This window comes from Miscanthus floridulus, chromosome 11, assembly GCF_019320115.1.
Source record: "Miscanthus floridulus cultivar M001 chromosome 11, ASM1932011v1, whole genome shotgun sequence".
Classification (NCBI taxonomy): domain Eukaryota; kingdom Viridiplantae; phylum Streptophyta; class Magnoliopsida; order Poales; family Poaceae; genus Miscanthus; species Miscanthus floridulus.
Window position 1 is genome coordinate 75,273,527 of NC_089590.1, and position 15,729 is coordinate 75,289,255.

Consider the following 15,729-nt stretch of genomic DNA (forward strand, 5'->3'; position numbering starts at 1 on the left):
ATCAACGGCCTACGAAGCAAGGAAGGAGGACAATTTCACCATCACTGGTAGGAACCCTAACCTAACCTACAATCCCATCAAAATCAGTGCAACAAAACGAGCGGGATGGCGACAATGGCGGTCCACACGTACCTTCAATCCATCGAGAAAGCTGGGAGAGGAAGAAGGGAGAGGAAGGCGGCATCGACGTCGGATGGCGGCGGTGGCGGCGGAGGAGGGCTACGGCGAGAGTGGGGAGACGAAGAGCGAGCAAATGGGCAGGGCGAGGCGACTCAGTGCGGCCCGGCTGGGTTAGCAGCAGAGGGCAGGGGCAGCCGTGGTCATTTGCCACCCCCATGCTGCCTCGGATCCGACCTGGACTGATGCGTTGGCGTGCCACGAGTGCAAAAGTGGCAATTCTGTATCTCTTCTCTCCGTTACGTGCCAAATTCGTATTGCTAGCCGTTGAAGCGAGATATCAGGAGGTGCCGTTTGTTATAATGGTAAAAAGTTAAATCTCCCATTGGCCGTGGGTGAACAAGAGTACGGGGTGTCAGAGATCTTGCGATTTGCGAAGGAACATATCATCAGAGCAAGCAATCCATGGAGCAAGAAAATAGCTTGATGAAGAATCCATGGAATTTATTTTTGAGTGGAACGGAAGAAAATTCATCAGAGGGAAGGAGAAGAAATATCTCGCCACACCTGGGCTCCTCCTGCTCCAGCCAGAAGGACAACACAGCACTGAGCCAGTGAGGGAGGAAGAAATGTAGAGTTCACCGAAAAGAGGGAAAATGATGGATAAAAGGGAGAAAGGGCATCTCCAATTTTTGACAGGCCAATAACTCACAAGAAACATAAAAAATGTAAATTCCCATACCTGGGTGATGCTTCTCAGTATGAAGTGCTCCTCATCAGCAAGAGAGAGCTCTTGCGCAAGAAACTAGACGGGGGCTGCAGCCATAGAACTCGAAGCTAAAAATAAAGCGAGGGAGAAGAATCCACTTCAGCACACAATGAGATGCTGGGTTCCGTGCAAGAAACACTCTTGCGCACCCGGTCCCGGACGAGTGGCTGGGGTTAATTTCTGTTCAGACAAAAAAATTTTGAAGTCAACACGGATAACAGGGGTGAAATCGACCCGCTATATCGAACATCGATGATTTCAAGGAATTTATTTATTGTTAATTAGTGGCGTATATGACAAGAAGACGTTGCCTACCTGGGAACGGAAGCTCGACATGTAACGAACGCCATAGTGACGCGACAAGAGCGGCTCATCAAAAGAAAACTTTGCCCCGGACCTCACTTCCCTCTTACAGTGACGCGACGGCAGCAGGGAGCTTGGGAGCACCCGGGCCGCGGCCGTGGTCTTTGTACACGCGGGCACCAGTGCCAAAATGGGCAAGCGACAAGAATCACTGCCCGGAAAACCACACCAACCGGTGCGCGGCGGCGCGGTTCATGCACGCACGCAAAGGCGTCCGCTTTTTCTGGTCATGCTGCGGGAGCGGGACGTGGACAGACGCTCCTGATACTTGTGTACAGTGCCCTGTATGTGTGTATGTATCGTGTGGGGAGGACGACAGGTGATTTGGTTTTCTATACTTTTCTCGTGTGCGGTTGCTTTCAAAGGAACGGGATACGTTCATACGTTTCCATTAGAATATGCCCATGACGTATCTCGACAAAGCGCTCTGGAATCAAGCGAGCCATTGTTTTATAATTATAATCCTTCCTTTTTCGTTCGTTCTAAGTTAATTTTAACAGCACTGCTAGCGTCTGAAGTCCGGACGGATGTCCGCAGCTACAGTCATTTCCACGCCTCCGTTTCACGCATCCACGCAGGGCTCGTGCCGTGTGTTTGCGCGGGGACGGCTCGTGGCTCGTCAGATTCCCACGCGCATCCCATGTGTAAACACCCGATCTATTTTTGAAATATTTAGATTCAATGCTTGCAATATGCAAAAGAAGACTAATAAAACATTTCGAAACATGCGTCTGAAACACTTGAAAAAACTATTGCAACACACACGCAATATCTAGATAAAACACTTGCAACATATGTGTGAAATATATGCAACATCCAGATAAACACACATACAACATACGTCTGAAAAACAGATAAAAGATTGAAAACAGACACTTGCAACATACGATACAAACCATTGCAACATATGCAACATCCTGATCTAGTTTTGCAGCATCCGTATGAAACATTTGCAACATACCTCTAAAACATCTAAAACAAACGTTTGCAACACGCGTTTTTAGCGCAACGGGCGGTGTGGCAAACTGACGCGGTGGAGACGGCCGCCACAGCAGATGGCGTCACTCGATACAGTGGAGGCGGATGCGGCAGACGGATGGAGGAGCCCCATCGCAGTGGAGTCGGTCGCGGCAGGCCTAGGCGCTGCAGCTCGGGGACGGTGGTGAGCAAATACATGAGGCCGGTGCGGCCGAAGAACTTGGCGACGAAGACGGTGGTGTGGCCCTGCACCTCGGCACTGTCGATCCACTAAAGCGGGCGGGGCGAATTTGTGTTGGCGAGGGCACGCGGCGCGGGCTGGAGCGAGCGGCGCGAGGTGAGCGAAGCGTGTGGAGTGCTTTGTCTGTGTAGATGGTTGGATACGTCCGGATAGGAACAGAGCGTCCGAACACCCTAAACAAAAGCATTACCGTAATTTTAACAAACATTTTTTCGGAAAAATATCTATAAACAACATGCATTAAGACATATTTTATGAAAGAATTAATAAACAGTTTGACGGTGTAGATGTATTTTTTATTAAGTTTTTTTAAATGAGAGAAGTGTGACTTATTAGGTTATTTCGACTAGGAAATTATATGTGAGCCGATCAAAACTCTATCTGTAATTTTATCTTAGACTATACAAGGAGAGATATGAAGGAAGCCCCAGATCGGCACCCTGAATATATCATCAATCAGTCTGTTCGTTTGTTGGTTTCAACCAGGGTTTATCAGTCAGCCAACAGTGTTTTCATCTCATAATAAACCAACACCAGCCAGGCTTATCTACCCAAAAACCAATCAAAAAACGAGCTCAATGTATAGACATATAGTTGCGATTCCCTGTTCGCAACCGACCACCAGCATATGGTGAGCAAGCAATAAACACTCATGATACACTGGCCGTAGAATAATCCGTACCTGAATCCTGAAATCGATATAAATCCTTATCTCACGTGTCATCCCCTCTGATCTACTACCCTTTTTTTTTGGCGACTTCCCTCTGATCTACTACTGTGCGTGATAGGTAAACACCACCAAAGAGGTGCTTCCAATGTCAATCAGCGCCTACCGCCTATATAAACACCACTGACCACACAAGGGCACTTTCCTTACTAATCAACACGTAACCGAACCTCCTTCCCATAGTTGGCCATGCAGCCCGAGCCCACCGGCCCGGCCCAAGGCCCATTTTTTTACCCGGTCCAAGCATGGCCTGGCCTGGCCCGGCGGCTAACGGGCCCAGGCTGGCACGGCCCAGAGGAGCAGGCCATGCATGGGCCTTACCCCAGGCACGTGGGCCAGCACGGCACAGCCGAGCCGACGACCCGTTGGAGGCCCGGCCTGCCGCCTCCCCCTCCTCCTCATATGGCCCCCGCGTAGCCCCATGCCCCCACGCAGCCATCGCCCATCCCCGCTCCGCTCTCCCTCTCCCTCTCGGCCTCTTCGCTCTTCCTCAGAACCGAGCTCAAGGCGCGGCGACAGCCCCTCCCCTCAGAACCGCATGCACGGTGGCGTAGCGCGGCGGCCTCTTCCCGTGGTGTCCTCCCTTCTTCCTCGCAGGGCGGCCTCCTCCCCACGGATCCACGCGCAGGGGTGGCGTAGAGTCCTCCTCCCCCTCGGATCCGTGCGCAGGGGCGGCGCAGAGGCCTCCTCCACCTCGGACTTGCACGCAAGAGGAGACACAGCGGCCTCCTCCCCCATGGATTTGGGCGCAGGCAGCGTGCCTCTCCTCTGAGCTCCCTCTCCCTTTTCTCTGATTTGTGTGAATGCATGACTTTTGTTCGATTCCTCTATTTTTCGATTTCTTTTGTGGTGTTGTGGACTTGTGATTGATCCGTGAGATCTAGAGCCCTGTGATTTTTGTTGTTTTTTTTTTATTTTTTTTACTGGAATGAGATGAACAAGCTTGAGCTTGCCATGGCCATTGACGCTGTGCATTTGCCTCGAGGCCTCCTCCATGGCTCCATGCACCGCCGCCGCCGCCGCGCTCCCGTGCTGCCCCTCGCCCCCTACTGCCCCTCCTGTTCTTCCCTTTCCTCTCTCTGATGCCGCCGACGCGGCTGGTGGCCCCCTCGACCTCAACGCCTGCTGAAGCGGGCCTTGGGCTGGCCCGGCCTCCCTGACAGGCCATGCTTATCGAGCCAGCCTGGCCCAAAAATCGGCCCAGCAGGCCGTGCCTGGGCCGTAGGTCAGGCACAGTGCCTGCCTCGGCACAGCCCGGAAGGCACGACGTGCCGTGCCGGCCTGAACCCCATCGGGCCGGGCCGGGCCAGCCCGTTGGCCATATATACTCCTTCCACGCCAGGCTGCTCTCTGATTCTTTCATTGTAAGGGACTTAAATACTTAATTGATAGCAGTATAGCGCAGCATTTACACTCATCGCAAAGGTGACCCCTTGAGAACCCTCGTTTCGTAGTGTGCTTGGAGAGGTGCATAAGCACAAGAGTATTGAACTTCAATGTGTGGAAAATGAAGGTACATGGCTCGTGGACCACAAGGTCAGATGCTTGCATTATTATTACTTGGACCACCAAAAGTATTGCACAGTGATTTGCTATAGCAGCCGGGGAAAAACGCACGAGCACAAGATGATCCCCTGATCTCAAGAGTGGGCACTGGAGTATTATTCAAAGACTATCAGCTTTGGAGGCAAAACAAAACCGCTCGCCTCTAGAAACTATTGATTTCTAGAGGTTTTTGTAATAAGATTTCATCATTGCTAAAAAAATCTTCTCTGTAGTATTGTACACATGTGCTTTTATATTTTCAAACTAAATATTGTGGGTCGGTAAAGTTTCAAATCTTGATTGAATTTTAGTTTTAGTTAAGGGTTAAGTAAAGTACGAGGGAAACGAACAAAAGGCCTTTGTAAAAAGAAGAAAATAAAAAAAAAGATGGACCTGGCAAGTACGTTTAGTGGGCTCAGCCCAACTGGGATCCTGAAAAAGTGAAAAAGCGCAAACTTATGAACCAGCCCAATAAAATTGCAGCGAATTCCTTGTTTGGTGACCGTCAAACGGCTTCATGTGGGTGTAGGGCTGACAGACGGAACAAAAAATCGTCGATCCTTCTCTCCTCAGTCGCTGCCGGTGCAATGGAAGTGGATACAGTAGCATCTAGATTCTATTCCGTTATCATGATAGTGCAAAACGATGCGCGTATACAGAGTCCCAATCTATCCGATTGCTCAGTGTCTGAAGCCTATCCCACCACGACGACCACCGAGTATAGCACGACAGCAACATTCACTACTGACGGGAAGCTCGATGCCATGCGTCTGAAACATGGATGAACTGCACTCTCCCTCGACAGATGTCCGTGCCCTCTTGTTTCAGAGTTCCAAGGCTCTCCTCTCTGTTGTACCGAAGCAGTGAGAGGCAAGCTCGGGGACGTCTGTTCCGAGAACAGAAGAAACGACAGAGACGAGTCACGCCGGCCACCCTTTTGAAACTCCAACGACAACACCTAAAATACAAAATCTATTCGTCTTTTGGGTAGCGCTATAGACAAAAAGTTCAATATCTATTCGGCATCTTCCCCAACAACAAGACCAAAAAGAGAATTCTTTCTACAAATGAGTTTCCAGGATAGATGATGTCCATATTTAGGGTGTGTCTCTCAGACAATCCAAAATATATCTTCCGTATAGGCATTCTGTTGGAGACTAATTTTAGGTCTCTTGCTACTTATTTTAAGTTTGGGCGTTGGAGACCGTCTCCCGGCATGCATTCTTCAGCAAAGCATCGATTCAACGTGTCAAATTGTCAGCGAGTTCTTTGGGCCGTTTGGAACCTCTAGGTAGTGGTGGCGGTGAGGCACCAGACGGAAAAAGGCGGGAGGTGCCGCACCCCACACAACCACAACCTGTGGTGCCGACTGAGGAACCGTTGGGCAAGTTGAGCGAACCGTGGCGGTGGAAGGGAGCATCAGAAGGGAGCATCGTTGATGCCGACGGGGTAGGCGGGGGGCCGCGGATGCGTACTGGCTGTGGCATGCACGGCGCACGGAAATGCCGTGCCTAGATTTCTCTTCCGAAGGATAGCAAGCGGTGCCGCTGAGTGAAACTGCTCCACTGCAGCGGAAGAGCTAGCGCTGAGCACAGTAGAATCTGCTGAAAAGCTTTGGCGAATTGTGGCACTCGGTCGCGTCAAGAAACACGCAGCTCATTGCAGTAACAGTTTTATTAATGCTCTACTATAGTATGCTACTAGACGACAAGCAATTCATCTTGTCATCCTTCAAATTTCCATTTTACATATATACACCGTACACGATCCAGCTCATATGGACATTAGAACAGGCCTGATTTGTAATTCTACTCTCTAGCTTCCTGGCGTGAACTTCATGCAGATGGGCGGCTTGATCTTGGCCAGCGCGAGCAGCGACGACGGGAACGTCCAGATCCCATCGCCGCAGATGAGCCCCGATGCGACGGCGGGCACCAGCAGCGCGGCCTTCTTGCTGTCGAGCTTGTGCCACGCGAACACCACGAGGCTGCCCACGCACATGTCGATGGCGAAGCTGGCGCCCACGAGGAACGGCACCGCCATGGCCATCGGCAGCGGCACGAATCGCGCGATCCCGCGGGGCAGGAGGTCCCGCGCCAGGTTCGCCAGCACCGCGAACGCGAAGAACCCCGCGCACAGCTCCAGGCAGTGCGTGGGCAGCGCCGAGAAGCCCTCCACGCCGAGGATGGCCATGTTGCGGTAGATGAGCGCGTAGGGGGCCTTCCAGTACCCGTCCGGGTCGCCCACGTCGAACGCCCTGTAGAAGAGCATGAAGGTGAGCGGCGCCAGGACGCACCCCATCAGCGTGCCGATGGCCTGGCCGACCAGCATCGACCGCGGCGACGTCAGCGTCAGGTGGCCCGTCTTGAAGTCGTGCATCAGGTCGGCGGAGATGAGCACCAGCTGCTTCACCAGCCCGCAGCTCACCAGGCCGGCGACCACGCCGTTGTCTTTCCCAGCCCACGCCGCCAGCACGAACAGCGCGATCTTGCCGTAGTTGTACCCCATGTTCATGTCCGTCAGCCCCGTGCCGTACGCGTTGCAGAACCCCAGCGCCGGTGCCAGCACGTACGCCAGGATCACGTAGTACCACTTCACCTCCCGGAACATGATCGGGATCACGATCACCGCGATGAGGCTGAGCGCGGCGTACCCCGTGTAGGACAGCCAGGTCGGGATGTTGTCCCTGTTGAACACCTCGTCGCGCTGCATGTCGTCAAGCGCCATGGTGTCCGCGTCCGCCACTACATAGCACAAATTCCAGCTAATAGTAAGTAAGGATATTTCGGTGAGGTAATCGGATCTTTTTTCTACCGCTTTATTTACTTACCTTTGTTCTGGTTCTTGCGACGTGATCTCTCGCGTATGTTCTTGACAGTGATAGCTATGACTTTAACAAAGTTGTAGAGGCCGTCTCCCACGAGAAGAGCAATGCAGAGGAAGGCCTGATCGGGGAACCAATCGGGAATGGGGTTAAGAACTGAAGCTAGTTTTAGTACTGTAAGAACTGTTATAAACCCATTAGTATACCTTGTACCCGTAGATGCCTGACATGCTACTTTGAGACCCATTAGTATACCAGTTGCCCTTCTGCTTGCTGATGAGTGGCCACATTACGCCCCAGGAAAGGATGGCGCCGAAGAGCAACGAGAGGTTGACAAGGTGCGAGCAGATCATCCCAGCGCCAACATACGTCAGGCTGAAGTCGAAGAAAAACCTGACGATTCAAAGGGCTCAGAAAGGTGAGTCTTTTGCTGCCTTTGTGCACTGAAACATATAAAAAACAACAACGAGAAAGACAGCAGTGATTACGTCTGTTTAAAAGCTTGGAGCCCGAAAGTAGGGAACTGAGCGAATCCGCAGTTGTCGCCGGCAGTGTAGAACCACTGGAAGAAGCTCCAGAGGAAGCTGATCCCGAAGTACTTGAGGAATGCACGGACCTGATTTCTGGCATGACGGCGAAAGTGGTAAATAGTTCAGGTTTTCAGTTTGATCGTGTTGGCAAGTTGGGGGAAGATTTCGCCAGCATGACTGAAAGTCTGAAATGAAATGAAATAGCGTACTTTGCATTCTTATCTCCTTGAGGTGTGTGGAACCCGTTTATGAGAACCGCAGTGGCAGTCCCACTGGGATAAGTGAGTTTGTAGTCAATAACGAGCACCTGAAAAGTATTTAGAAAGGTGAAAACTAGAGGTAATACCCAGGTTCCCTAAAACGGAGTATTTCATACTTTATTATATTGATGAATTGAGAGAGAAAAAAGGTTCTAAATGATTGAACTAATCGTGGCCGATTATGCAAAAGTCTTCTAAACGTACAAAAGAAAATGAGAAGTTCTGAGAGCAACAGCAACCATAGAAAATTCAGAAATCGCCGCTCAAATAGTAGTCGGACATGGAAAGACGAGAGAGAGGAGCACCTTTCTGACTGGAAGCAAGGTGAGGAGCCCCACGAAGCTGACGGCGAGGAGGAATCCCGTCATCCAGCCGATGGCAGGCTCCTTGTAGCTCCCCGGCACGTTGCCCGGCGTGTTCACCCCGGAGAGCTCGTACGTCTTCTTGTTCAGGCCCAACAAGAACGACCCGAACCCACCTGCAGATTCAGATGGGGGTCAAGAACGACGGCGGATGCTTCATGCTTGGGATGGGGCTCATTATAGATTGGGCGACTTACCGCCGAACCCTATGGTGTAGCAGGCGACGACGGTGGTCTGGACGACGGTGTTCTCCTGGCGGGTGAAGGGGCGGGAGGCAATGCCTAGGCGCTCGAGGGCGCGCGTCCAGCCCCGGAGCACCAGGAAGGCGAGCAGCGCGGCGGAGACGTTCATCGTCGGGGTGAGCCCCGTGGTGAGGCTGAGCTTCATGACGATCACCGTGTAGACGAAGCCGATGAGCAGCGCCGCCACCATCCCGCGCGCGGTGATCTGCTCGCGCCACGGCGGGACGCGCTCCGCCACGCGCGCCGCCGCGGGCTCCGACTCCATGTCCGCCGGCGCCGCGCGCTCGGCCGGCAGCGTCTTCTCGATCTCGTGCGCGCCCGCCGGGTCGTGATGGAACTGGTCCATGGCGCCGGCGCCTGGGCCCCGGGGGACCAGCAGCTCGAGCTCCGAGACGGCGGCGGCTGCAGTATGGAGGCGGAGCTGTGAGTTCATTTGTCCACGGAAACTAGACTAGGCAGGATGCCACTAATCCACTATTGCCATCCATGTGCTCGTGCATTGGACTTGGACAGCTGCACAGGCGTGAGTAGCTAGATGCACTCGGAATCTCGGATTGTTAAACCATTTTCGCCTTCTCTCTCTTCTCTTCTTCGATATTTTATTAAGTTTTGTAATGGAAATTGGAAACCCAAATTCCCAAATGGGTCAGAGAAGATAAGGAAGGATGAGGAACGGATGGATCCTCTCAAACGCTAACGTACATGTCACGAGCAGACGATTGGAGACGCGGCACCCAGATTCTGATTGCCCGAAAAGATCAAAATCTGGAGTGAAAACCACGCAAACGACGCCATAAATCACTCCAGCAGGACAGGAACACCCAAAAACACACAGAACGGACTATGACGATAGCAGACAACGGAAAACGCGAAACTGACGCACAGGACAGCCAGAAACCGAGCCAAAGATCAAATTTCTCGGCGCGGATTGGAGAGCGGAGACCAGGCACGCTGAGGGCCGGCCGGAGACCTCACCTGGCTAGCTTGCCGGAACAGCAGCGCCTGATCGACGAGCACGGACGCCGATCAGCGATCACCCCTGGCACAAGCCGCGGCGAGAGGGTGGAATGGCACGGCGGCCCTTTTGTACAAAGCAACGGCGGCAGCCGCTCAAAACCAGGCGGTGTACTGCGCCTGCGCTTCGTATGATCGTATCCGGGTCCGGGCCACGCGCGTGCGGTCGCGCGGGGGTGCAGTACAAAAGGCAGGCATCGACTCCGTTGGCTAAATAGTGTTTCGGCTGATTTGCTTTGTAAAAAAAACACTGTTTGTTTAGTTAATAAGTCATGACTGAAAGTATCGTTGGCTGATTTATTGTGAGAAAAAAAAATAATATTTATTAACTAAAAAAGTATGGCCAAATGAACAGGGCGACGGTTCCGGCTGAAAAATAAAGTAAAAAATACGGATTCTAATACAAGCGAATACGGCGTTCGGTCTTGCAGTACAACGGGACGGATGGGGTGCGGACAGCGGACGCGCGCCGCCGGTGCGTGCGTGAGTGAGAATGGCAGTGGCAGGTGCGGGAGGTGGGCGCGAGCCGGTCGATCGGTCAGCGATGTGCGCGGTCTTTTTACCAGCCGGGGCCGGGGACGTGGACTTTTGGGTGTTTGTATTTTGGTTTGGCGTGCGACGGCGACGGCGACCGCGACGACTGGAACCAGTGGCTTGGAGTTTGTCTCGATTGAACAAGTGCCGGGTTCGGCGTTCACATGTTGAGGGCCTTGGGGTGCGTACAAAGGTGTTTGACCAAATTTCGGTGTTGATTTTGTGCGTCGTCGTAATCTTGTAGGGTCACGCTCACATCAGCCATCTGCGGGTTTTCTGCACTACTACTTCGCTGAAGCGTTGGTTTTGGAGAACTCATGTGGTGATGACCTGTTCCCAGATCAACGATTGATAGCGCAACTGGTGGTCTCGATTTATAATTTTGTACTACTAATTGTTTCGTGTACAAACAGCCTGATCTATTATAGCACTAAAAATTAGCGGCTACAATTAGTACTAATAATCTAAATAAACCTGCTACTAATATGCTAATTATCAGCTAGTGGATTGCTTTTCATTTAGAGGCTTGTAGTTGCTAACAAATGCTAATAGTTTATATACATTCAACTCAATATGCAACCACCTGACGGGTACCATAAAAAGAGGTCCCCTAAACGAAAACCGAAAAAATCACTTAGACCCTGTAAAATTAAAGCCAAGAGACAACTAAGGGCTAACCCCCACCTTGTCCGAGGCTACCAATTCTCGGCCTCGCGCGTAAGGCCTCGGATGGGGAACTGATTCTCCGTCTCGCTCGAGGCCTCACACGTAAGGCCTCGGACGGGGTATCGATTCTCCGTCTCGCTCGAGGCCCCGCGCGTAAGGCCTCGGACGGGGAACTGATTCTCCGTCTCGCTCGAGGCCCCGCACGTAAGGCCTCGGATGGGGTATCGATTCTCCGTCTCGCTCGAGGCTCCGCGCGTAAGGCCTCGAACGGGGAACCGATCCTCTGTCTCGCTCGAGGCCCCACACGTAAAGCCTCGGACGAAGTGCTAATTCTCCGCCTCGCTCGAGGCCGGCTCGGCAACAACCCTGCCGCCTCTGCCTCGACCGATCTCCCTGACAGAACATCACGTCCAACTAAACGTGACCAACCACTCCCGCGACGTCAGCCGGATGACGGCTCGACATAACAGAGTGGCCGACGAGATGGGAAGTCGCATCAACACCATGCCGTTCGGGACAGGACGGGGCAGGGGTTACCGACTGCTGTACTCGGTACTGTGCCCACGACTGACGACCGCACTGCACTGTGCTACCTAACCCCTGCTCCAGGAACAACGCGGCGTGGGGAGTCAAGTCCGGGTCACTGTAGCCTCAGTATCAGTGTGTAGGACCAACTGCTCCCTCCAGGCCTTGGCAATCCACTTCAGGGTCTCGGTAGCTTCGGGATTCGCGTCCGTCGAGCCCCCCACGATGGCTCGGCCTCGGCACCAACTGAGCCTCAGCTTTTTACACTATCAGCACACAGCGACCAGCACGTCGTCCGCCATGCCCTAGCGTCAAGCTATCACTGGAGCTCCCACGACTACATAGGATCGGGTGTGACCGGCGCGTTGCACCAGTGCATCAAGGACAGGACCAGCTCCGTCGAACCATGCCGCCACAGTGACAAGCTACAGGGCACTGGAAACGCCACCTCCGCTCACAGGACGCCGCGTAGCAAACACATGTATCACCCCTGTCCCCCCTTCAACTATAAAAGGGAGAGACCAGGGGTCGCTTCTAGACAGGTATACACTGCACAGACAGACGGGGACATACGAGACAGACGAACACGAACACACACGTTCACTTCCTCACCGCAAGAGATCAACATCTCAAGCAATCCACACCGCTCCACGCAGAGACCTGGGACCAGCTCCTCTCTCTCTGCCCTGCTTGTAACCTCCTACCACAAGCACCTCGATGCAAGGAATACAAGATCGATCTCTCAGACTGGACATAGGGCACCTATTGCCTGAACCAGTATAAACCTTATGTCTCTTTGCATCACCATCCGGAATTAGGGGCACGCAGTATATTTTCACTAGTTGGTTGAGGGTTCGCCGGTCCAAAACACCAACAGTTGGCGCACTATGTAGGGGCTCTACTGCGTGTCATCTTCGTCATTCCGACAAGTTTCGGATGGCAGACCCCGTGCGACCACTGTGTCTCGGCACGATAATCTGGTTCGGAAGCCTAGAGTACATGTCTCTAGGATATGAGTACGATATGATACTCCTCTCACCCAAAGTCCCACCGACCATCGACGACGTCACGTCCCAGCAGCCTAGGCATAGGCGGCACCCAAGCCACCGCTCTCATCGCGATCGCCAGGCACGGCATGGGCGGGACCACCCCGACCCCATGCAAGCTCAGGGCAATGCGCCGCGCTCCACCGGTATCCCATGCTCAGCTGTTGGCACAAGGTCCCTAGTTGGGGACCTGTCTAGCCTAAGCCTAGACAAGGGAAAGGCGCCGATGGCACGCAGCGACGCCCCGTCATCAAGCTCCGCCCCACCACCTCCTGAGGGGTCGACTTCGGCAGAGCGAAGCCCGGCGATGGCACCATCCCTGTACCCCTTCGGGTTGAGAAATGCTGCCGCCACCTATGCTTCCGCCTACGCTTCCACTCACGCGGAGCCCTCAGGACGCCACCAACGCTTCGCCCTTGACCTCGACGCCACGACCTCGACCCACACCCACACTGACTCCTCGGAGGAGGATGAGGCGTGGGCCAGAGTGGACTTCTCCAAGCTTCACGGCCCTGAAGCCATGCGCCGCTTCCTGGCCACGAGCGACTACTGCTTTGGCTACTTCGACTCTGATGACGAAGGTACTTACGACCCCTCTCGTGAGTGCTTCCACGTCGAGCTCGAGATGCCAAGCACGGGCGACGAGGACGAAGGGGCAGGTTCTCGTCCCCACCCGCCGAGGGGGGCGGGCAGCGCCACACCTCCATGCGTCGAGCCTCGGGTAGCGCGGAGCGCAGACCTGCCCCTAAGGAACTTCGACGTCTAGACCTGGAGTAGCTCTGTGAGCTTTAGGCCAAGGTCAAACAAGACTGACTCCTTCTATAGTAGCTACGAGACACTCTCGAGCAAGAGCAGCGGGTTCACAGTGATGGCGGAGCGGCCCGACGGAGGGCTCGCGATGTCAACCGCCGCATCAACAACGACGAAGGGGGCGAGCAACCCCCTATCTTCCATCGCGCTAGCCAAAATGTCGCGGCAGCGGCGATGCTGCTCCGAACGATGCTCGAGCCCTCTACCATGGAGGGGCGATGGGCTCACGGCGAGCTCCGAGAACTCCTTGAAACTATCGCGGTGCAGTAGGCCAAAAGTTCCGCCTCTCGACGGCATAGAGGTGCCTCGGAACTTCCCACGGCACCACCTCGGCAGGATAGGGAGGCCTCGGTTTGTCCCGAGCCCGCTCGGGCACCAATGGCCAATAGGATCCCCTTGGTGCACGATCGCCTCGGCGACCGACACGAGGCGCAAGGCGACCACGATGTGGTCAGCAGGCGATGGCGCCACGACAATGAGGGCCCCACTCGAGGCTACCATCCACACCGAGGTGGCCGCTACGACAGTGGGGAGGACCGTAGTCCTTCTCTTGAGCTGGCTGGCCCTTGAGTCTTTAGCAGAGCTATCCGCGCTGCTCATTTTCCGACCCGGTTTCAGCAACCGGCCAACCTCACAAAGTACAGCGGTGAGACCAATCCTAAACTTTGGCTGGCCAATTACCGCCTGGCTTGTCAGCTAGGCGGCATGGACGATGACCTGCTCATCATCCGCAACCTCTCGTTGTTCCTGTCAGACTCGGCGCGAGCCTGGCTCGAACACCTCCCTCCCTAGCAGATCCACAACTGGCGCGACTTGATAAGGGTCTTCGTCGGGAATTTTCAGGGCACATACGTGCACCCTAGGAACTCCTGGGACCTCAAGAGTTGTCGCTAGGGGCCGAACGAGTCTCTCCGAGACTTCATCCGATGCTTCTCCAAGCAATGCACCGAGTTACCAAGCATCGGCTGACTCGGAAATTGTCCAGGCTTTCCTCTCCTGGCACCACCTTTCGGGACCTGGTTCGAGAGTTAGGCCAGAACGTGCCGACCTCAGCTGCCACGCTCCTCGACATCGCTACCAACTTTGCCTCGGGCGAAGAGGCTATCGGAGCCATCTTCCCCAACAACGACGGCAAGGGGAAGAGGAGGGACAAGGCCCCTGGGGCCTCGGCTCCCCACCTCCCTAAGAAAAAGAAAAAGGGTTGCCAGGGGAAGCAAGAGGTCCTCGAGGCCGGCCTAGTCATGGCCGTAGAGCGCAAGAGTCCCTGAGGCCCCAGAGGCCTCGGGCTCTTCGACGATATGCTAAAGAAACCCTGCCCTTACCACCAGGGCCCGGTGAATCACACCCTCGAAGAGTGCACCATGCTCCGGTGTTACTATACCAAGCTCGGGCTCCCCGACGACGATGCCAAGATGAGGGACGTCGACGATAGGGACAACGACAAGGACGATGGGTTCCCCAAGGTGCACAACACCTTCATAATCTTCGACGGGCCTTCAGCGTGCCTCACGGCGTGCCAGCGAAAAAGGGAACGCCAAGAGGTCTTCTCGGTTAAGGCGGACACTCCCCTATACCTCAACTGGTCTCGAGAGGCGATCACCTTTGATCAGGATGACCACCCCGATTATGTTCCAAACCCCGGGCAGTACCCACTTGTCGTCGACCCGATCATCAGCAACACCCGGCTTACCAAGGTGTTGATGGATGGAGGCAGCGGCCTCAACATCCTCTACGCCAACACCCTGGAGCTCCTGGAGCTCTACCAGTCGTGGCTCCAGGGTGACGCTGTGCCTTTCCATGGCATTGTGCCAGAGAAACGCACGTGACCCCTCGGGCGCATCGACCTGCCTGTTTGCTTTGGCACTTCCTCCAACTATCACAAGGAGGTCCTCACTTTTGAGGTGGTTGGGTTCAAGGGAACCTACCATGTCATCCTAGGGCGGCCGTGCTATGCCAAGTTCATGGCGGTCCCCAACTACACCTACCTCAAGCTCAAGATGCCGGGTCCCAATGGCGTCATCACTGTCGAGTCCATATATGAGCATGCATACGACTGTGATGTTGAATGCATCGAGTACGCTGAGGCTCTTATGGAGGCTGAGACCCTCATCATCAACCTCGACCGACTTGGCAACGAGGCACCTGATTCCAAGCGTCATGCCAGGACTTTCGAGCT

General features: G+C 54.2%; 1 protein-coding gene across 1 annotated transcript; it reads right to left on the reverse strand.

Annotated features, from left to right (window-relative positions):
* Window positions 1-6,380: 6,380 nt before the first annotated feature.
* Window positions 6,381-9,406, reverse strand: LOC136491238 (probable metal-nicotianamine transporter YSL16). Its single transcript, XM_066487483.1, has 7 exons — window positions 8,914-9,406; window positions 8,660-8,832; window positions 8,304-8,401; window positions 8,053-8,187; window positions 7,771-7,957; window positions 7,571-7,685; window positions 6,381-7,484 (listed from the first exon to the last, which is right to left on the reverse strand). The coding sequence occupies exons 1-7, from the start codon at window positions 9,389-9,391 to the stop codon at window positions 6,556-6,558; spliced, it is 2,115 nt and encodes a 704-aa protein (XP_066343580.1). The 5' UTR covers window positions 9,392-9,406; the 3' UTR covers window positions 6,381-6,555.
* Between the last annotated feature and the right edge of the window lie 6,323 nt (window positions 9,407-15,729).

Coding starts and splice junctions, on each gene's coding strand:
- LOC136491238 (XM_066487483.1), bottom strand. CDS start 9,391: ATGAACTCACAGCTCCGCCTCCATACTGCAGCCGCCGCCGTCTCGGAG. Junction 7,958..8,052: donor CTCCAAGCTTTTAAACAGAC/GTAATCACTGCT, acceptor TTGAATCGTCAG/GTTTTTCTTCGACTTCAGCC. Junction 7,686..7,770: donor CAGGCATCTACGGGTACAAG/GTATACTAATGG, acceptor TTCCCCGATCAG/GCCTTCCTCTGCATTGCTCT.